Source organism: Brassica oleracea, chromosome C5, assembly GCF_000695525.1.
Source record: "Brassica oleracea var. oleracea cultivar TO1000 chromosome C5, BOL, whole genome shotgun sequence".
Taxonomy (NCBI): domain Eukaryota; kingdom Viridiplantae; phylum Streptophyta; class Magnoliopsida; order Brassicales; family Brassicaceae; genus Brassica; species Brassica oleracea.
The window spans coordinates 974,125-993,461 of record NC_027752.1 but is presented as its reverse complement, the minus strand read 5'-3'; the positions used below and the strand labels follow the sequence as shown (position 1 = coordinate 993,461).

The 19,337-nt window shown below is 41.4% G+C and overlaps 6 protein-coding genes and 2 non-coding genes across 9 annotated transcripts; 5 read left to right on the top strand and 3 right to left on the bottom strand.

The window, feature by feature from the left end:
• Positions 1-2,401: 2,401 nt before the first annotated feature.
• LOC106343938 (photosystem II repair protein PSB27-H1, chloroplastic) lies at positions 2,402-3,165 on the bottom strand. The gene has a single exon (XM_013783299.1). It carries the CDS (start codon positions 3,099-3,101, stop codon positions 2,583-2,585), a length of 519 nt encoding a protein of 172 aa, XP_013638753.1. The 5' UTR covers positions 3,102-3,165; the 3' UTR covers positions 2,402-2,582.
• Positions 3,166-4,872: 1,707 nt separating this feature from the next.
• LOC106294066 (probable protein phosphatase 2C 1) lies at positions 4,873-7,779 on the top strand. The gene is made up of 6 exons (XM_013729685.1): positions 4,873-5,066; positions 5,854-6,279; positions 6,351-6,665; positions 6,737-6,854; positions 6,945-7,168; positions 7,248-7,779. Exons 2-6 carry the CDS (start codon positions 6,046-6,048, stop codon positions 7,686-7,688), a joined length of 1,332 nt encoding a protein of 443 aa, XP_013585139.1. The 5' UTR covers positions 4,873-5,066; positions 5,854-6,045; the 3' UTR covers positions 7,689-7,779.
• A 62-nt stretch (positions 7,780-7,841) lies between these two features.
• On the bottom strand, positions 7,842-7,913 carry TRNAQ-CUG. Its single transcript has one exon. It is a non-coding gene; the product is annotated as a tRNA-Gln (tRNA).
• A 60-nt stretch (positions 7,914-7,973) lies between these two features.
• On the top strand, positions 7,974-10,067 carry LOC106294063 (pentatricopeptide repeat-containing protein At1g03560, mitochondrial). The gene has a single exon (XM_013729682.1). The coding sequence runs from the start codon at positions 8,021-8,023 to the stop codon at positions 9,980-9,982; it is 1,962 nt and encodes a 653-aa protein (XP_013585136.1). The 5' UTR covers positions 7,974-8,020; the 3' UTR covers positions 9,983-10,067.
• A 342-nt stretch (positions 10,068-10,409) lies between these two features.
• LOC106294067 (secretory carrier-associated membrane protein 2-like) lies at positions 10,410-12,324 on the top strand. The gene is made up of 11 exons (XM_013729686.1): positions 10,410-10,593; positions 10,682-10,786; positions 10,862-10,924; positions 11,005-11,038; positions 11,112-11,234; positions 11,302-11,364; positions 11,441-11,534; positions 11,614-11,659; positions 11,746-11,813; positions 11,904-11,952; positions 12,038-12,324. Exons 1-11 carry the CDS (start codon positions 10,540-10,542, stop codon positions 12,185-12,187), a joined length of 849 nt encoding a protein of 282 aa, XP_013585140.1. The 5' UTR covers positions 10,410-10,539; the 3' UTR covers positions 12,188-12,324.
• A 251-nt stretch (positions 12,325-12,575) lies between these two features.
• On the top strand, positions 12,576-15,278 carry LOC106294062 (H/ACA ribonucleoprotein complex non-core subunit NAF1). The gene is made up of 3 exons (XM_013729681.1): positions 12,576-13,659; positions 13,794-13,871; positions 13,967-15,278. Exons 1-3 carry the CDS (start codon positions 12,802-12,804, stop codon positions 15,164-15,166), a joined length of 2,136 nt encoding a protein of 711 aa, XP_013585135.1. The 5' UTR covers positions 12,576-12,801; the 3' UTR covers positions 15,167-15,278.
• Positions 15,279-15,594: 316 nt separating this feature from the next.
• LOC106294065 (xylosyltransferase 1) lies at positions 15,595-18,034 on the top strand. 2 transcript variants are annotated; one of them, XM_013729684.1, is made up of 5 exons: positions 15,595-15,859; positions 16,059-16,759; positions 16,864-16,939; positions 17,252-17,367; positions 17,444-18,034. In XM_013729684.1, exons 2-5 carry the CDS (start codon positions 16,123-16,125, stop codon positions 17,950-17,952), a joined length of 1,338 nt encoding a protein of 445 aa, XP_013585138.1. In that variant the 5' UTR covers positions 15,595-15,859; positions 16,059-16,122; the 3' UTR covers positions 17,953-18,034. The 2 variants fall into 2 exon arrangements, with proteins under 2 accessions (XP_013585138.1, XP_013585137.1); XM_013729683.1 differs by having other exon boundaries at positions 15,595-16,759.
• Positions 18,035-18,120: 86 nt separating this feature from the next.
• Positions 18,121-18,192, bottom strand: TRNAD-GUC. The gene has a single exon. It is a non-coding gene; the product is annotated as a tRNA-Asp (tRNA).
• Positions 18,193-19,337: the final 1,145 nt, after the last annotated feature.

Genomic DNA, 19,337 nt, shown 5'->3' with positions numbered 1-19,337 from the left:
GGTTGGTTAAGGTCTCAAGACAATGGAGATGCCACTACAAGGGACAAGCATGCATGGTGGGTTAAGGTCTCAAGACAATGGAGATGCCACTACAAGGGACAAGCATGCATGGTGGGTTAAGGTCTCAAGACAATGGAGATGCCACTACAAGGGACAAGCATGCATGGTGGGTTAAGGTCTCAAGACAATGGAGATGCCACTACAAGGGACAAGCATGCATGGTGGGTTAAGGTCTCAAGACAATGGAGATGCCACTACAAGGGACAAGCATGCATGGTGGGTTAAGGTCTCAAGACAATGGAGATGCCACTACAAGGGACAAGCATGCATGGTGGGTTAAGGTCTCAAGACAATGGAGATGCCACTACAAGGGACAAGCATGCATGGTGGGTTAAGGTCTCAAGACAATGGAGATGCCACTACAAGGGACAAGCATGCATGGTGGGTTAAGGTCTCAAGACAATGGAGATGCCACTACAAGGGACAAACATGTATGGTGGATTAAAGTCTCAAAACAATGGATTATTAGTTTATCATATCTCATCTACCATTTGCTATACTTGTAACCCTTATATATATGGGATGTTCCCATAAGCAAATCAATCAAGCAAATAAGATTCTCCTTATTTACTCTATCTCTCTCTACTTTCTAGATTAAACATATCTCTCTCTCTTGTTCTTCACTATGTTCTTCAATTTCTAACAAGGACGATCGCAATCTAGACGACAATGTGTGTGTGTAAGCAATGTCGAATATTGTTTCTTATTTTTATTTTATTTTTTCATTTTTCCCGTGTGATTCTCTCGTGAAACATTTGGAGCCACGCGTCGATATCTCTTATGCTGAATAAGAGAAAAAGTTACTCGGAGAAGGTGAAAGATAAAAAAAAGAGAAGGTAAAGCCAGAAAATGAGGGGGAAAATAGAAAAAAAGTTTCTGAACGCTGGTACAAAGAGAAAAAAAAAACGTTTGCTTTGCTGGAGATCGTCTCTCAAAATGCTTTTTTTTTTCTTTTAATATAGTTTGCAGTTTTATCTTCTCTGGAGTCTGGATGTTTTAAAGATTGATCAGAGGAGACATAGAAAAAGGTAACGCGCAAAATAGTCAAAGAGTTATTTGTTTAACAGACTTTCATCGTCCACCACTCGCTACATCTCATTGTCTTCACGTGCATTTGTTGCTACTATATACAGTAGTAGTATATAAAGTCCAGTTATGCTACTTCATTTTTTTTATTATGCTACTTCATTTTTTTTATTATGCTACTTCATTTTTTTTTTATTATGCTACTTCATTATCAATACGTTTTAACCCCAAAAATAGTGCGGTACATGGCTTAGAAAAGGCTGTTTAAGAAAAGTATAACTGATGGTTTCTTTTCAAATAACTTGGACGAAAGCATATAGTTCTAGCAGCTTTTGGTAAATCAGACGTAAAAACGAAAGATTAAATATTATGGTAAAGAATATAATATACTCCTTAGTGACAAAAAAAATAAAATATAATATACTCCCACCGTATGGAAGAAATTAAATATCCACCTGCATTTGTATCCAAATTATTAAATATCGTTGACAAGGAGGAAAAACGTGATGCAAGATTATTAATTACTTATTGACCCAGGTACATAAATTAGGCGTAGTGGGTTATACAGCAGTCATCCACCACCACCGTCATTATTTTACACTAATTAGCTTTAACGTCTTGGAAAGGTCATTAATCAGTACTAGTATTAGAAATTTAGAATGCATGCACTTACACGTGTTGCTATTAATTACGTTGAACTTAGCGAACAGCTACAGTGACTATGACTCGAACCAAATCTAATCCAAACAGAGTAATATACTATGGATACAAGATTTTAAATAAAATAAATACGAGCCATGTGGTAGCTGATTTCACATGTAGACCACCTACACGTGAGATGTTCGTATGCTTTGGGTAGTTGTGGACCTGTGGTCACTTAAATACTAAAACTACCAAACCACGCACTTTTTGGGCTTTGCAGATGGGCCATAGAAGAGGCTTTCATAAACTCGACCTTTTCCTTGATAAGTAACTAATGAAAGTCTACTAATTTCGGCCTTTGGGAGATTTGGGCATATACAAAATTACGTTACACATCCCCCAAATTAAGTTACACACTCAATGTGAAATCCTCTATATACTTACCACGGAGAGTTATATCTTGTACAGAACGTAACTTTAGTCGATCTTTTCAGTTATGACCCATAAGTAAAATGTTGGACCAAACTTAGAGTTAACACTAGTTTAACGATCCATTTTGTCTTTGCAGTTCTTCAAAAAGCTAACATGTTAGTTAATCTTATGGTGATAAATTCCAGAAATCAAGAACTGTCAATGAGAATGTGCTCACACACTAAGAGTATATGCACTTTAATTAGAAAATGGAATTCGTTATTGTAAATGATAATTACGTAAATTATCATGAAGTATTTTACAAAAACAAACGAGCAATTTCAAGTTTCTCTTCTCATATAAGCATTTAAAGGTACAAAGAAAACTTCACCAACAAGGAACTGGAGAAGAAGAAGAAGAAATGGTTAGGTCTCACTGTAAATTTATCTTCCTCTAGAGAGAGCTTTCTCAGCAGTCTCCATCTCTTCAAGAATCCTCGCCTTCCTCTTCGCCGGGATCGGAGCCGTCGGACCAAAACTCACATAATGTCCAGACACTGCATTCAACGCCGAGTAAATATCCCTGAACGACGCTTTCCCGAGAAGAGCTTTCTCTTTCCTGTACTTCGCAACCCACGAGTTCGACACTTCTCTCAGCTCCGCCACCGCATCCGCCACATTCGGATCTGTCCTCTCCATCGAGAGCGTCGTCCGAACTTTGGAGATCACCGCCGACGTATCTTTCACGTACTCTTCGTCCTCGGCGGCGGATGCCGCCGGCGGAGCTAGAAACGGGAGAGATTGCGTTAGAAGAAGCGTCGATGCGGCGGATAAGGAGAGCAAATCTCGGCGGAGGAGGTTGTTGCGACGTGGAGGAGGAGATACGGAGGCGGTGATGATCGGTTTATGGGGTGGAAGAGGAGTGGGCTTGAGAAGAGTGGCTGTCGCTGATGCTGAAGCCATTGTCGGAACTCGGGGAAAGGTGTAAGAGAGTGAACAAGAGTTTTGTGTGTTTTGTAAAAAATGTCTTGGGAGTGCTGGATGTTTGACACGTGTCCTTATCTTCTTATCCAGATTGGATGATGAGAGATATGGAAGATCCAAGTCCAGCAATGGAGTCTCTCTGTTCTAGATCTTCTGTGGTCCCACTGCCAGGTCAAGGTTTTTGGGCCTCTTTTGTCAACAAAGGCCCATATGTTTAAATAAATAATGGAGGCCCATTATTCTAACCCCACCCGATGAGTGATCGACTCTCATTTGCATGGATAGACTCTTTGATAATGCAATTGAAGGCCACAAATCACGTGATATTCTATAATTTCTATTGCTGTCATACACATGGTATGATGAACTTTTGTGACTCACTCTTTTTCAAAGTTGATTATCATAAACTTTCTAATGAAAAAATATAATAATAAGAAACTTTGGAATCAAAAGATAAAGAGCTTTTATAATAAAGAGTGTATTCAATTGGACAGGTGTGAAAAGAGAAAATACGCGAAAGGTAAGGCAACTGGTACTAGTAGTCTACGTGAGAAGTCCGTGAACCATACGATTTGTCAACACATAACTAAGTGGGAAAGAAGCTGCGTGACCTGTGTCGTTAACTTTTTTATTGTTGAAATCACAATCGAAATAAATACCTAAGTTATGTCTTTTGGATTTCATGATTTCTAACCACATGAAAATGATTTATCTATTTTAAATTTTAATATATTGTGGAGTTTAACGATCCATCAATGTTTGCATTTCGATCTTTTACATGTCGACTACCAACCATATTGTCTTTCTCAAAAAAAAAAACATCTACCTCTATGTTTTTGTAATATGAAGTCAATGTTTCAGTTAGGCCCCTTGGCAAAATAACCGGACCCGAAAAACCGAACCAAAACCGTACCGAAATACCCGAACCGGAACCGGACCAATACTTTCAAATATCCGAATGGTTCCTATATTTTTATATCCGAAATAACCGAACCGAACCCGAACCGAGAACCGAACGGGTACCCGAATATATAAAAATATTAATTATATATAAATATAACATAGCTAAATATATATTTTTAATTTATAATTATATTAAAAGTATCTGAAAATAGTTGAGGATAACTAAATTATTATAAAATATTCAAACTATCCGAAAGTATCCAAAACTATCCGGATAGTTTTATCCGAAATATCCAAAGTAATCCGAAATATCCAATTTTTTTATCTAAATCATTCTAATTATTTGATATTTTACCCTAAATAACCGATCTTTTATCCAAATTATCCGAACAACCCGAGCTATCCGATCCGAACGGGATCCAAATGAGAACTGAATTTTTTCCGGATATTTTCCGGTTCCTACGTTTACTATCCGAACTGAACCGAACCCGAAACTATCTGAACCGAACCGAACATAAAATATGTGAAGTAGTAAATGGATCTTCTAGCCTCCTATCCGAACTACCTGAAACCCGAAATATCCGAACCGAACCAAACCGATATCCGAAATGCCCAGGGCCAGTACTTTAAGTGTTGTAAAAAGGTGAAAATGCGGGGAACAATACAGAAGCTACTAAGTTGTAACACTTTATTTAAAGTAACAAAATAAATGTAAGAATAGAAAGTTATGAATAGTATTTGATTAGAGCATGGGGGGGAAGCTACGATTTGATATTACAAGAGAGAAGCGAAAAAACAAGAAAAGATTCTGTGGGAGGAGCTCTTTGTTTTTTTTTTTTTTTTTAAATCTATATATCTATTGCTCATTCATTGGCTTTCTTTCAATTTAATGAGATCTCACCCATATCTCCGAGGACTACAACTACTTCACCAATCACACACAGCTCTCCCATCTCTCTCTAGTCTCTTTCGCACTTCAAACTAGTCACTGTCTCTGCATAATCATTATTTTCCAGACGAACCTCTATCCCATCCCCAAAGGTTCGTCCTTTTTTGCTCTGATTTCTTCAAAATTCTTTCGTTTGTTTCTCTTTCTGAATCTTTACCACTCTCGTATAGTCTCTGTCTGTGATCTCATCTTTGCTTGGATCGTTCTCTGCTCTGATTGGTTTGTTGTTTCTCTCCTTTTTCTCAGTCTGCATTTTGTTTGGAGTTATCGATGAAATTATGAGAAACTTTCTCAGATCCATTTTATCTGAATCGGATTTGTGAAAAAGTTAATTGCTTTTCAACTTAAAAGATACCACCTTTTTTTTTTTTTTGCTTTCATTCATCTGTTCAATAGAATATTCACTTCACGATTCCCCTGTTTATAAACATTTACAAAAAATCTTAGGAGGTTTTCACAATTTTATGGTTTGCATCATTACATTAACATACATGTCTGTTATTCAGCGATGATCTCTTTTAGCTCTCACTAACTTTTTCAGATAAAGCTTTGGGGATTTGCATTATTCTCACTGAGTAATGTACATTTCATGATTTCATTCATTATTGCAATTTTGCCCCATTAACAATCATATGTGCCCTGTAACACTAATGATGGAAACTCTCTGTTCTTGGTTTGCATGTCTTTTGATTCTTATTTTGATTAACTTATTATAAGAGTCTTAATTAAGGCTGGTTCAATGACAAACCAGTACAGGCTGTTTAGTAATAATACAATATATTTTCTATTGCAAAGATCACATGTTGGAGTCTGCTGTTCTTTTGGAACTTTGCATTAAACATTTCACTAAATCATTTTTTTTTTCTACAATGTTTTCAGCTGACGAGTCCATACATCATCATTAACCAAGATCCCAAGAGATTTTTTCAATTCAAAATTAAGAAACTTGTGTGAAAGCTCTTTGGTTTTGACCAAGTGTGTTGGTGAAGCATTTACATTGGGGGGAGTCTTTCTGTCTTATATCACTCTGCGATCAGATTCATTCATTCCGTGCGCTTTTGCATTGACCAAATGGGAGGTTGTGTGTCCAAGAGCAATGAAGAGCCTATGTTCAGTCCCTGTCTCGGGTTGGGATGTTGTGGGAGTAAAATGGGGAGGAGAACCTCTTCAGGCCGAATCGTTTCGCTTAACAACCTGGTCTCTATTCCCAACCGGATCACCAGCAACGGGAAGAGCAAGAGCTCTTGCATTTTCACTCAGCAGGGACGCAAGGGAGTTAATCAGGACTCAATGATCGTGTGGGAAGTGAGTCTCTTCTTATTCCTCAATGATGTTTACTAGAGCCAAGAGGCCTTACTTGGTGTGTGTTTCTGTAGGATTTTATGTCTAAAGATGTGACGTTCTGCGGCGTTTTCGATGGACACGGTCCTCATGGCCATCTAGTGTCTCGTAAAGTGAGAGAATCGTTGCCTGTGAGGTTACTCTCTTTCCTTCAGTCGAAGCAAAGCAAATCAGAAAGCCAAGAAGCTGACAAGGAGGAAGAAGAAGGAGCTAGCGAGGAGGATAAGTTGAAGCTCTTATGGGAAGAAGCTTTCTTGAAAGCTTTCAGTGCTATGGATAAGGAGCTGCGTTCCCATCCTAATGTGGAGTGCTTCTGCAGCGGCAGCACTGCTGTTACAGTCATCAAACAGGTGAACTTGATGACAACAAAAGATCTTTTTGTTTCTAAGGATTGGTTTTGATGTGTTTTTTATTGTTTTAGGGGTCAAACCTATTCATGGGAAACATTGGAGACTCTCGGGCGATACTTGGATCCAAAGACAGCAATGACTCATTGGTTGCAACTCAGCTAACAGTCGACTTGAAGCCTGACTTACCAAGTATAATACTCTCTCTCTCTCTCTCTCTCTCTCTACTTTTATCTTTTGTCTGATTCTTTTGAAGTTATGTTACTGGTTTGGTTCTGGTAGGGGAAGCAGAGAGGATCAAACAATGTAGAGGACGAGTGTTTGCGCTGGAAGACGAGCCAGAGGTGCCACGAGTCTGGCTACCATACGATAACGCTCCTGGACTAGCCATGGCTAGGGCGTTTGGTGACTTCTGTCTGAAAGACTACGGTGTGATTTCGGTTCCCGAGTTCTCTCACCGTGTTCTCACAGATAGAGACCAGTTCATTGTCTTGGCCTCTGATGGAGTAAACCACTGAAACTTCTTTATCTTTCAGTTCTTTAATTGCTTTTTACTGATGCTTATAAGCTTTTGTTTTTGATTAGGTATGGGATGTGCTAAGCAACGAAGAAGTGGTTGAAGTGGTGGCGTCAGCTCCAAGGCGAGCGTCAGCAGCTAGGCTAGTGGTGGATGCAGCTGCACGAGAGTGGAAACTGAAGTACCCGACTTCGAAAATGGACGACTGTGCGGTTGTGTGTTTGTTTCTAGACGGGAAGATGGACTCGGATTCATCAGACTACGAAGATCAAGGTTACTACTCGTCAGCAACGAACGCGGTAGAGGAATCAGAGGAAAGCCAGGTGAATGCAGAACCGTGTCTTCAGAGAAACGTCACAGTAAGGGCATCAACAGAATACGGTAATGTGAATGCAGAGAAGGAGAAAAAGAGTGAAGGTGAGCAGAACTGGTCGGGACTAGAAGGTGTTACTCGAGTGAACTCACTTGTTCAGCTTCCGAGATTCTCTGGAGAAGAAACTAAGACTTGAGATACATGAGTTTTCATTGTTCTTCACGAATTGATTTTGCTGGTTGAATCTTATGCCTAATCAATCCATAAAGTGTAAATGTCTTTAAGTCTTTGGTTTGCTCCTCGAAATCTATGCTTGATTGTTCAAACTGTTTAAAAAAGCGTAAAAAAAAGGTCCCACCGAGAATTGAACTCGGGTTACTAGATTCAGAGTCTAATGTCCTAACCGCTAGACCATGGGACCGTTGTCGAACATCTCTCCATAAAACTATAAAACCAAAAACAACAATTCGAGTGCTATATGACTAACGTCGCAGCCGCACTGGTAAACCACCTGAAGAAAAATCACCGATGCGAAGACTTTCCCGGAAACCCTTTTCCGTCACTCCTCTGAATCGTCCGCTTAGCTCTTCAAAATGCTTCTATCTGCACAAAGGCGGAGACTTTTTGTCGTCGGAAGGTTCAAAAAGTGTCAGGTGGCTGTTCAGTGGCGGCAGCTCACTTCCTCCTCCGGAATGGATTGAGCCCTTCAACGACGTCTCCGATCTAGTGAACTCGTCTCGTAGCCTCAACCCGTCTCCATGGGTGAGCCAAATTCTCAACCTTTTAGACGGTTCGGAGTCAATGGAATCGAATCTCGACGCCTTCTGCCGTAAGTTCCTCATCAGACTCTCCCCAAATTTCGTCACTTTCGTGTTGGAATCGGACGAGGTTCGCGAGAAAAGACAGCACGTTATCGCTTGGCGGTTCTTTAATTGGGCTGGTAAGCAGAAGAAGTATGCTCATAAGCTAGAGTGTTACGTCTCATTAGTTGATGTTTTGGCTATTGCAAAAGATGTGGATAGGATTAGGATTCTCTGTGGTGAGTTGAGACCAAAAGAGTTTGCTTTGAGTGTTTGTTCAGCGAATGAGCTGATTAAGAGCTTTGGGAAGCTTGGAATGGTGGAGGAGTTGTTATGGGTGTGGCGCAAGATGAAGGAGAATAACATTGAGCCTACTTTGTATACTTACAACTTCTTAATGAACGGTTTAGTCAGCTCTACGTTCATTGATTCCGCGGAGCGTGTTTTCGAGGCTATGGAGAGCGGGAGGATCAAACCAGACGTAGTGACGTACAACACGATGATTAAAGGTTATTGTAAAGCAGGACAGACGCAGAAAGCTATGGAGAAGGTTAGAGATATGGAGACGAGAGGTGTTGATGCTGATAAGATCACTTACATGACTTTGATCCAGGCGTGTTATGCTGATAGCGACTTTACCTCTTGCGTGGCTTTGTATCAAGAGATGGACGAGAAGGGGATCCAAGTCCCGCCTCACGCGTATAGTTTAGTGATCGGTGGGCTTTGTAAAGAAGGGAAGTTGAACGAAGGGTGTGCTGTTTTCGAGAACATGATCAGGAAAGGAACTAAACCGAATGTTGCTGTATACACTGTTTTGATAGATGGTTATGTGAAGTTCGGAAGCGTTGAAGACGGGCTAAGGCTTTTGGGGAGGATGATGAGAGAAGGGTTTGAGCCCGACGTGGTGACTTATTCGGTTGTTGTGAATGGTTTGTGTAAGAACGGGAGAGTGGAAGAGGCGTTGGGGTATTACAAGACGTGTCGGTTCAAAGGTTTGGCTGTTAACTCGATGCTTTACTCTAGTCTTATAGACGGTTTGGGAAAAGCGGGGAGGGTAGATGAAGCTGAGAGGCTTTTCGAAGAGATGGGATGCAGTAGAGACTCGTACTGTTACAACGCACTCATCGACGCGTTCACTAAGTCAGGGAAGGTGGATGAAGCGTTAACGTTGTTCAAGAGGATGGAGGAGGAAGAAGGCTGTGACCAAACGGTTTATACGTACACCATACTCATCTCGGGGATGTTTAAAGAGCGTAGGAACGAAGAGGCGTTGAAGCTTTGGGAGATGATGATAGACAAGGGGATTACGCCGACCGCAGCTTGCTTCAGAGCTTTGTCGACAGGACTTTGTTTGTCGGGGAAAGTGGGGAGAGCGTGTAAGATTTTGGATGAGTTAGCTCCCATGGGTGTGATTCTCGATGCGGCGTGTGAGGACATGATTAACACGCTGTGTAAAGCTGGGAGGATCAAGGAGGCTTGTAGGTTGGCTGATGGGATCACTGAGAGAGGGAGGGAAGTGCCTGGGAGGATCCGTACTGTTATGATCAATGCTTTGAGGAAAGTTGGGAAGTCGGATTTGGCTATGAAGCTGATGCATAGCAAGATTGGGATTGGGTATGAGAGGATGGGTAATGTTAAGAGGCGTGTTAAGTTTAGAACTTTGCTTGAAAGCTTTGATCATGACTTTTAAAGTCTTTGGTGTGTGCTTGCTTTGGTTGTAACATGTTTAACCAGAAAAAATATAATAATGATTTAAACAAGTAGTTTAAGCTTCATTGTATAGTTGAGGTAATGTAGTGATAAGCTAACAATAGAATGGTCTGTTAAAGCTGTTACAGGTGAAGTTGTGACATGTGGCTTTCTAGCCACTAACCGCAAAGTTCGGATTCAAACCTTTCAAAGTTAGTTAAAATGGTTGGTTAACTCACTGGTCCTTAAAGGTACACGTGTTAAATTCCTAACTACATTGATGAACCAATTGATTAAATCCAGTAAACCGGACCAGGTTGTGAAACTTTTCCTGTTGAATAGGTGTTGAATAAGTGCTGAACAAAAAAAAACGAAGAGAGCACCCTTTAAAATGCCTTGAAGTTCTCTGGTGCGTACAAGTGGCCACTAGTTTTGTTTTCTCTCTGTGACTACAAAGTGCCCTCTTCGTTGAAACCATTCTCACTGCAGTCTGCATTCTTGATTTCTGTCAAACTCCAACGACCTCCAAAACTCTTTTCTTGAATAAACTTCTTGAAAATGGCACGACAAGATCCTAATCCATTTGCTGATGAAGAGACCAATCCTTTTGCGGTAAAGAACTCTGTTTCTTCAATCAAGAATCAGTGGCTGGCCTTTCTGTAATTCTTACCCGTTTGATATCCATGCTCTAATGTTTTAGGATAATAAAAGTGTTCCTCCTGCAAGCAACTCCTATCTCAAGCCGCTTCCACCTGAACCTCATGATCGTGGTGCAGCAGTCGATATCCCTTTGGATTCCAGCCAGGTACCACCATATCTTCGATATACCTTCTACATTTTGCCTTTCAATGTTTGCTCAAAATCTGGTTTCTGTTTGAAGGATCTTCGAGCTAAAGAGATGGAACTTCAGGCTAAGGAGAACGAACTGAAACGTAAAGAGCAGGTAAAATTTTGGACATCTACAGTTTCCATGTGAACCTGTATTGATCAGTCTTCTTCTTCGTCTTGTCATAATGGATGCAGGAGCTTAAAAGAAGAGAAGATGCAATAGCGCGAAGTACACAACATTCTATTATCTTCTAGTGATACTTCTTTAGGGCTATTATCTCATGCTAACTTGTTTTTGGCAGCTGGAGTTGTCATTGAGGAGAAGAATTGGCCAGAGTTTTTCCCTCTAATTCATCATGACATTACTAACGAGATTCCTATTCACTTACAGAAGATCCAATATGTTGCATTCGCCACATTGTTAGGTGACGCAAAAAGGCCACCTTAGAGTCTAGACAAAAGTTAACAGACTAAAACTATTGAACTATGCAGGGTTGATAGCATGCCTCTTGTGGAATATTGTGGCAGTAACTGTAGCTTGGATCAACGGAGGAGGTTACTGTTATTTACCCAAATGATTTTGTTATTTCCACTGATCATGTTCACTCATTTGATACTGATATGCAATCAGGTCCCACTATATGGCTTCTCTCAATCATCTACTTCATTTCTGGTGTCCCTGGGGCTTACGTCTTATGGTATCGTCCTCTTTACCGAGCTACCAGGTAGGTTATATAAGTATATGCTGTAAGATATATTAAATGAGTCAATAATACAATTGTGTACACGTTCTTACCTATGCAGAACTGATAGTGCCCTGAAGTTTGGAACTTTCTTCTTGTTTTACTTGGTAAGATAAACCCTATCCCCATTGGTAGATTTCCTCTGCATCAGAGAGTTCTTTCGATGTTTAACACTGTCTTTGAACTTTTTCAGTTTCACATTGCGTTCTGCGGCTTTGCTGCAGTTGCTCCACCAGTCGTCTTTCGAGGAAAGTCCCTCACGTAAGAGTTTTCTTCTATATATGATGAGACCTTTAGAGACTCTGAGGAAGTCCATCTCATTTCAAGTCTTGTTGTTGGTTTTGTAAACAGAGGTTTCTTACCAGCATTTGAGTTTCTAACTACTAATGCTATGGTCGGGGTGAGTATTACATCTTCTCATTTTGCAAGTACTAAAACTTTGGTTTGCTACAGTTTCTTACCAATCAGTTTTCTCTCCCTCACAGATATTGTATTTCATTGGGGCGGGCTTCTTCTGCATCGAAACACTTCTCAATATATGGCTGATTCAGCAAGTATATGCATACTTCCGAGGGAGTGGCAAAGCTGCACAGATGAAGCGTGAAGCTACAAACTCGATGGTGCGTGCACTATGAAGCCAACACTCAATTGACGGTGGCTTGAGATGAAATCTTGAACTCTCTCCACACAACATTTGACACAAACCTCCTCTCTTTGCAAAGTCTAGCCTCACACATTTTGTCTTACTTTGTAAAGACTAAATCAAGTACCTTAAGCCCAAAACTGTGTGGGTTTAATTGTCAAAAAACAAGATCCCTAGTTGGATATGAACCTTTATAACTGTCTAATGAGCATCAATCCAGCTACCTTGAGTGGTACTACTTTGGTTACTTGAAGCACATAGCTCATGTGGTACTTTGGTTCAAACAAATGTAGAGATAAAGGCCATGTCATATGAAGTGCACTATGCAACTATATATTATAAATTAAAATAAAATATACACCAAAAAAGAAAAAAAAAAGATAAATGTGAGAGGAAGAGAAGAAAGGGGAGACACAAACCCTAGCGCACACACACACAAAACAGAGTCTGCTCCTCTTAAAACCCAAACGCACCTGCCTGCGATTAAACCCTCAGGCCTTTTTACCCAACAAGTCGCTGCCTTTATAACTTAGCCGCCGCTTAAACTCTCGAAAGTCATGTTCTTTAACTTTCCTCTTCTCGCCCTCTCTTCTTGCCCTGCTTGACATGGTTGGGTTTCCAGCTAAACAACCTATTGAAGAAGGAGAAGAGCTACCGATCGATCAAGACTCCAAGGTGAAAACTTTCAAGGACGCTGTTGACTTCCCTTCCATCGACTCCTATCTCGATTTCGATTCCTGCAACTGGCTTGGGAATAATCCGAGCATTGAGGAGTTTGGCGTTGAAGATACCGACTTTGACTTTTTCGAGGACGACATGGAGGAGGAGGAGATCGGACAAGGAGCTGTTGCTGTCGGAGAGGAGAATCAGAACACGGTTCTGTCTGAGTCGATGTTTGAGGTAAAGCCTGAGCCTTGTGGTGGTGTGACTGAGGAGGATATTGAGGCAGCTGAACCAGCTTTGAAAGAGTTGGAAACTGCTGTTTCTGACAAGTCTAAGCCAATGGAAGATGTGTCTGCGTCTGTTGATTGTCCCAACATGAAGAAAACAGATGTGAGTTTGGCTTTAGGGTTGGAGAAGGTTAGTTTGAACATGGGTGATGATGAGGCCAAGGGGAAAAGTATTAGTGTTGCTGAGTCTGAGAGCGAAGCCTCGAGCTCTTCTTCGTCTAGCAGTAGCGGTAGTAGTAGTAGCAGTGAGGAAGAAGAAGAAGAGAGTGATGATGAGGATGATAGTGAAGAAGAAGAAGAGAAGTGTGAAGATGAGAAGATGGTCATTGTGAAAGAGGATGGTGTGGCAGGGGAGCTTGAAGAGGGCGAGATAGAGAGTGCAGATGAGGTTGAAGAAGATAGTGATGATGACGACGAAGATGAAGTGAATGAGATGATTGCTTGGAGCAATGATGAGGATGATGACCTCGGTTTGCAAACAAAAGACCCTATACGTTCTAAGAATGAGCTCAAGGTACCTAATGCTTCAGCTTTTCACATTTCATAACCATATCTACCATTGTAGACTAGTGGCTGTTTGATATTACTCTATAGTCTTTACTCATAGAAGGCTTCTTTGTGTTGAGTAATTTTGTAAAACTTTGGCAGGATCTTCCTCCAGTTCCAGCTGTGGATGTCTCTCTGGAACCTCATCATGTCACGCTCCCTGTTGGAGTTGTTCTTTCGGTATCATAAACATAGCCTCTCTACCTGTATTCTATTTACTTCTCTGTTTAATCTCTTAGGGAATCTGCTGGTTAATGTGATTTCTATATATCCAGGTGATGAGCACACAAGTGATAGTGGAGGGAATGGAACAGCACAGTCCTTTGACCGAAGGTTCTATCCTATGGATTACTGAAAGAAGAACTCCATTGGGACTGGTGGATGAGATCTTTGGACCTGTGAAGTGCCCTTACTATATCGTGAGGTTCAACTCAGAGAGCGAGGTGCCAGAGGGGGTTAGCCAAGGCACACCCGTCTCCTTCGTCGCGGACTTCGCTCAGCACATTCTCAACATCAAGGAGCTGCAGAAGAAAGGCTACGATGCGTCTGGAGACAACGACGAGGAGATACCAGACGAGCTTGAGTTCTCGGATGATGAGAAAGAAGCTGAGTACAGAAGAATGCAGAAGATGGAGAAGAGAGGGATGATGATGAATGACCAAAAGAACGGTAACGCAAGAAACAAGAAGAAGAAGAACAGAGACCACCATGGATCTAGTAGCTCTCTATCCTCAAACCGTTGTGATCCTCAGATGGGTGGTCCGGTTTCGAATCATCATCAGCCAAGGCCTCAGATGGATGGTTTTCCTCCAAACAATGGCGGCGCTCCATGGAGACCGCAGAGTAATCAGCAGAATCAATTTCAGCTTCCTCCTATGGCTAATCAGATGGGAATGCCCAATGTAGGTCCAATGCAGATGCCTATGATGGGAATGCAAAATCAGAATCAGATGATGTTCCCACCACAGTTCAATGGTGGTCAGATGCCGATGCCAATGCCAATGCCTGGTGGGTTGAACTTTTTTCCAGGACAGGGCTCAGCAGCGCCATGGCCTGCATTAAACTGTTTCAACCAACAACAGTTCGGTGGGATGGGAAGGGGTATTCAGCATCCGCAGTTACCTAATATGTTTGCTTCTCAAGGTTTTCAAATGCAGCGGCCACCACAGTTCCAGATGCAACCACAGTTCCAAACTCGCCCGCAGTACCAGATGATGAACAGCAACAGGCCACCTTCTCCAATGAACCCGCAGTTCCAAATGCAGCCACAGTCTGAGATACGGCCACAATCCCAAGTTCCGCAGCACTCACCAACTAACCAGGAGTCCCCAGTGCAAGAACAGTCTCAAGGGTTTAGCAACGGGCAGTCTTCTGAACGGGGAAGGGGCCACCGTGGTGGTCGTGGCAGGGGTAGAGGTAGGGGTCGTGGTAGGTTTGGACGTGGACGAGGTCGTGGGCGGCAACAGTCTGGATGAAAAGCTGTTTTTGTGTGAAGCATTTTGATGTATCAAAAAGCATGTTTTTTAATTTAGTTTTGTTTAAACAAACTCAGCTATGATTGAATGATCTTTTTCTTTTTTTTCCACACGTTCGCTGATTGCTCTTAACAGTTAAATCAAAACCTTGTACCAAAAGTCAGGTCAAACTGACTGCAAGTCACCACTAGTCCAGCTTTTTTCTTAGAGTTTGAAAGAAAGCAGCAAACCAAAGGAACTGTGTTTTTTCTCTCGCCGTTAATTTCGTTACTTATCTCTAACACGCTGATAATGCCACGTGTACGACTTTTGCTTGTAGGGTGTGTGAGTGGTCCACCATCATTAATTTCTCTACTGATTTTGATTAAAAGCTTACGCATCGCAAAATGTTTTGATTTTTTTATTAAATTAATAATAACCATGTCTCTCTGTACGTACCTCCCTGTCTCTCTTTCGGCGCGTCGATTTCTCATTATTATCTCTCTTTCAGACAGCTTTGATTCCGTTAAGACAACTTCATTTCTCCCCCAAGTTTGTCCGTAAAGGATTGATTTTTTTTTTTTTTTTTTTTTTTTAAAAGTCTCTTCTTCTCTTTGCCCACTTCCGAAATTAAATCAGAAGTTTGAATTCTTCTAATCCCGTCTGTCTCTTTCTGCTGTCGTTTTCATCGGGGACGTGTCTTGTTTCTTTAAGGTAAAATTCAAGACTTAAACTTGAAGTATCTCCCTTCTTCTGTCTGCTGCCTTGCTTTTTTGAAACCGACTTTGGATTAGATCTGACTCAGCTTTATACTAAGAAAAAGAGGATTCTCTCTTTCCATTGGCTGCATGCCCCCAAAAGTCCTTTCCTTTGGTTTCTAGAGTTCTGTTATTGATTTTGAATCTGTAATCAGATAGACAAGCTTTCTTTGTACAAGCAAAAGCTTGGGGCTTTGAAAGGGATAAGTGGTTTAGGGAATGAGAAAATTGTATAGGAAGCTGGCTTCATTCAAAGACCCATTCACCAGAGCGAAGAGACACGTGAGCTCATCACATTCAGGGTTTAGAGCTTTCAGCGACAGAAGATGGATGTTCCCTTTCATAGCAACCTTGATCATCTCCATCACCCTCCTCATGCTCTCCATCTCCAGCTTTTACTCAGAAGAAGAAGAATCTCCATTACCGCCAGACGCTGTTTCAAAGCCTACTAATGACGACTACTTTGTAGAATCAAGTTTCGTAAAATCAAACCCCGACGTTAATGCAGACCTTCCTAGGCTAGCTTATCTGATCTCGGGGACGAAAGGAGATAGCCACAGGGTGATGAGGACCTTGCAAGCCGTGTACCATCCTAGAAACCAGTACGTTCTGCACCTGGACCTCGAGGCTCCGCCTAAAGAGAGGATGGAGCTGGCGTTGTCTGTCAAGAGCGATCCTATTTTCAGCCGGATGGAGAACGTGAGGGTGATGTCTCAGTCTAATCTTGTGACTTATAAAGGTCCTACGATGATTGCTTGTACTCTCCAAGCCGTTGCGATTTTGCTGAGAGAGAGCTTGCATTGGGATTGGTTTCTTAATCTTAGTGCCTCGGACTATCCTCTCGTTACACAAGATGGTTAGTTAACTGAACTGAATGAATGTTACTTACTCCTACATTTATCATCTTAGCCTGTGTGTCTTATACAAAATTTTGTGGCTTTTTTGTTTATGATTTTGTAGATTTGTTGTATGTCTTCTCAAACATGTCAAGGAATGTCAATTTCATTGAGAATATGCAGCTCACTGGTTGGAAACTGTAAGTAATAACCATAAACACCAACTCTTTAGTTTATTATACTCCTGTTTTAAAATGAGGCAAGTTATAGAATTTCACACATATTAATAAAACATAACGCATTAGTTTTGTAATTAACTATTTTCAATAACTTTTAACCAAGTATAATTTTAATAAACGCAATTATATTTCTTAAAGTTTACAATTTACCATCAAATAATGCATTGATAACGTACGTAACAAATGTATCTTTTCGAAACAATTTTTTTTTTTTGAATCTTTTCGGAATGGAGGGAGTATATGTGTGTACTTAATACTTCTCTTTTGTTGCAGGAATCAGAGGGCTAAGTCAATCATAGTTGACCCTGGCCTATACCTATCAAAGAAGTCTGACCTTGCTTGGACTACTCAGCGAAGATCACTTCCAACTTCTTTCAAGCTATTCACTGGTTAGCTTCTTTGATCTCACAGTTTCATTGACCTGAGGAATGTCTTAAAGATGATCTTTGTCTTCATTTTCAACAGGCTCAGCTTGGATAATGCTGACACGGTCTTTCCTGGAGTACTGCATCTGGGGATGGGACAACTTCCCGAGAACTATACTAATGTACTACACAAACTTCGTGTCATCTCCCGAAGGTTACTTCCACACAGTGATCTGCAACAGCAAAGAGTTTGTCAACACTGCGATAGGACACGACCTTCACTACATCGCTTGGGACAACCCACCAAAGCAGCACCCTGTCTCTCTCTCGTTGAAGGATTTTGATAACATGGTCAAGAGCAAAGCTCCGTTTGCGCGTAAGTTCCACAAGAACGACCCTGTGTTGGACAAGATCGATAGAGAGTTGTTGGGACGGACACAGAGGTTCTCGCCAGGGGGGTGGTGCGTAGGGAGGTCGGATAATGGGAGTGATCCGTGCTCTGTGCAAGGGAATGACTCGGTGTTGAGACCGGGACCTGGTGCTGTGAGGTTGCAGGAGCTTGTTCAAACGCTGTCTTCTGAAGAGTATAGGAGTAAACAATGTTCATGAATGTTTGAGGTTTATCTAGTGATCATGCGAAATGTCATGTTGTACATTACTTTTTGGTTGATTGTTAATTTTGGTTATAGAATGATGATGTTCAATGAATGAAGTGGCGTTGCTTTAGGCTCAAGAACAAGCCCAGTAAGCTCTTACAACGAAAAAGAAAAAAAAATACGCCGTTGCCGGGGATCGAACCCGGGTCACCCGCGTGACAGGCGGGAATACTTACCACTATACTACAACGACTTTGTTGCTGGTTTTATTTAAACAATACTAACAAACATTAATTCTGCTGTTATGTCTTGATAAAGCCAACATACGTCGTTAATGGCGTTTCGTGAGGTAAGGCCATGCATCCTCGTACGCTTCGAACTGCACTAAGGCCATGCAAAGTCAATATGTTCCTAATAAACTTTCCTACAGTCAAACTGTCCAGATACAAAGCCATCATTCCAGCCCTTGAATCAAGCCATTGGAACCCCAAAACCCTCCAACAGCTAGTTTTCTTTATGTTTGATTTGTTTCCATTTTCTTAGACTTAGATTAGTGTTTATGAGCATATATAAGCTCCCTTAGGCGTGCTGTAATATTCACCTTTCAATCTCTAAGAAATATACAAAGTTTATTCTGTCTTTTTCTCAAAGAAAGTCTTTGATTAAAATTTTTTTTTTTTGATAAGTATGTGAATTTCATTATCATGGCAATGGTAATGACACAGAGGATACAATCAGATTCTGAAACAAATCCTAATGTATCAAGGGTGCTATCTAAAGCAGAGGTCCAAACAAAGCCCCAAAAAAAGTAAAAAGACATTGCAAGACAATAAAGGTTTAGCCATATCCCTAAGGAGATGAGTAAAGCTTAGCTAAGTAGGAGCTGTGTGAAGCCATCTATTTCCAGTTGAGTTTCACGTAGCCTTCGCACCCGACCCTGTAACGAAGAGTGAACATCATAGGAGAAGAACAGCCGGAGAACAAACCGAGGAGCCGCGGTTTGTCCAGAAGGCGACCCCGAAAGGAGGACAGGCGAAGCGGGGTTGACTAAGTCCCGGTCCGGCCATCAACAACCAATGGAGTCCACTCCAGACGCTGCAAGAACTCCAGAAGATGACAATCGACTTCCCGGAAGTCCTAAACCGAGCAAGAGAAGCGAGCATTGGAGGCACAGAGATGATACTACCTGAGACAAGCGGAGGTTTAAGCTCTCGACTCCGGTCCCCTCAAAGTAGTAAACACTCAAAAAGATTCAGCTTCAGATACAAGGAAGAGGCATGACACACGAGAATCATCTCCCTTCTGGAAATATGAAGAACAGAGGAGCAAGCTCCAATCTACATACGACGAGAAAGTCGCAAGCTTGGCTAGACCAGAACCCAAAGAGAGAAGTCCCAG

Excerpts from the sequence above, each read along its gene's own strand:
- LOC106294062 (XM_013729681.1), top strand. The coding sequence starts at position 12,802 with ATGGTTGGGTTTCCAGCTAAACAACCTATTGAAGAAGGAGAAGAGCTA. Across the intron at positions 13,660-13,793 it reads GTTCTAAGAATGAGCTCAAG|GATCTTCCTCCAGTTCCAGC; the intron begins GTACCTAATGCT and ends AAACTTTGGCAG. Across the intron at positions 13,872-13,966 it reads CTGTTGGAGTTGTTCTTTCG|GTGATGAGCACACAAGTGAT; the intron begins GTATCATAAACA and ends CTATATATCCAG.
- LOC106294065 (XM_013729684.1), top strand. The coding sequence starts at position 16,123 with ATGAGAAAATTGTATAGGAAGCTGGCTTCATTCAAAGACCCATTCACC. Across the intron at positions 16,760-16,863 it reads TCCTCTCGTTACACAAGATG|ATTTGTTGTATGTCTTCTCA; the intron begins GTTAGTTAACTG and ends ATGATTTTGTAG. Across the intron at positions 16,940-17,251 it reads CAGCTCACTGGTTGGAAACT|GAATCAGAGGGCTAAGTCAA; the intron begins GTAAGTAATAAC and ends CTTTTGTTGCAG.
- LOC106294063 (XM_013729682.1), top strand. The coding sequence starts at position 8,021 with ATGCGAAGACTTTCCCGGAAACCCTTTTCCGTCACTCCTCTGAATCGT.
- LOC106294067 (XM_013729686.1), top strand. The coding sequence starts at position 10,540 with ATGGCACGACAAGATCCTAATCCATTTGCTGATGAAGAGACCAATCCT. Across the intron at positions 11,365-11,440 it reads AGCTTGGATCAACGGAGGAG|GTCCCACTATATGGCTTCTC; the intron begins GTTACTGTTATT and ends ATATGCAATCAG. Across the intron at positions 11,660-11,745 it reads CTTTCTTCTTGTTTTACTTG|TTTCACATTGCGTTCTGCGG; the intron begins GTAAGATAAACC and ends GAACTTTTTCAG.
- LOC106343938 (XM_013783299.1), bottom strand. The coding sequence starts at position 3,101 with ATGGCTTCAGCATCAGCGACAGCCACTCTTCTCAAGCCCACTCCTCTT.
- LOC106294066 (XM_013729685.1), top strand. The coding sequence starts at position 6,046 with ATGGGAGGTTGTGTGTCCAAGAGCAATGAAGAGCCTATGTTCAGTCCC. Across the intron at positions 6,666-6,736 it reads CTGTTACAGTCATCAAACAG|GGGTCAAACCTATTCATGGG; the intron begins GTGAACTTGATG and ends TTATTGTTTTAG. Across the intron at positions 6,855-6,944 it reads CTTGAAGCCTGACTTACCAA|GGGAAGCAGAGAGGATCAAA; the intron begins GTATAATACTCT and ends TGGTTCTGGTAG.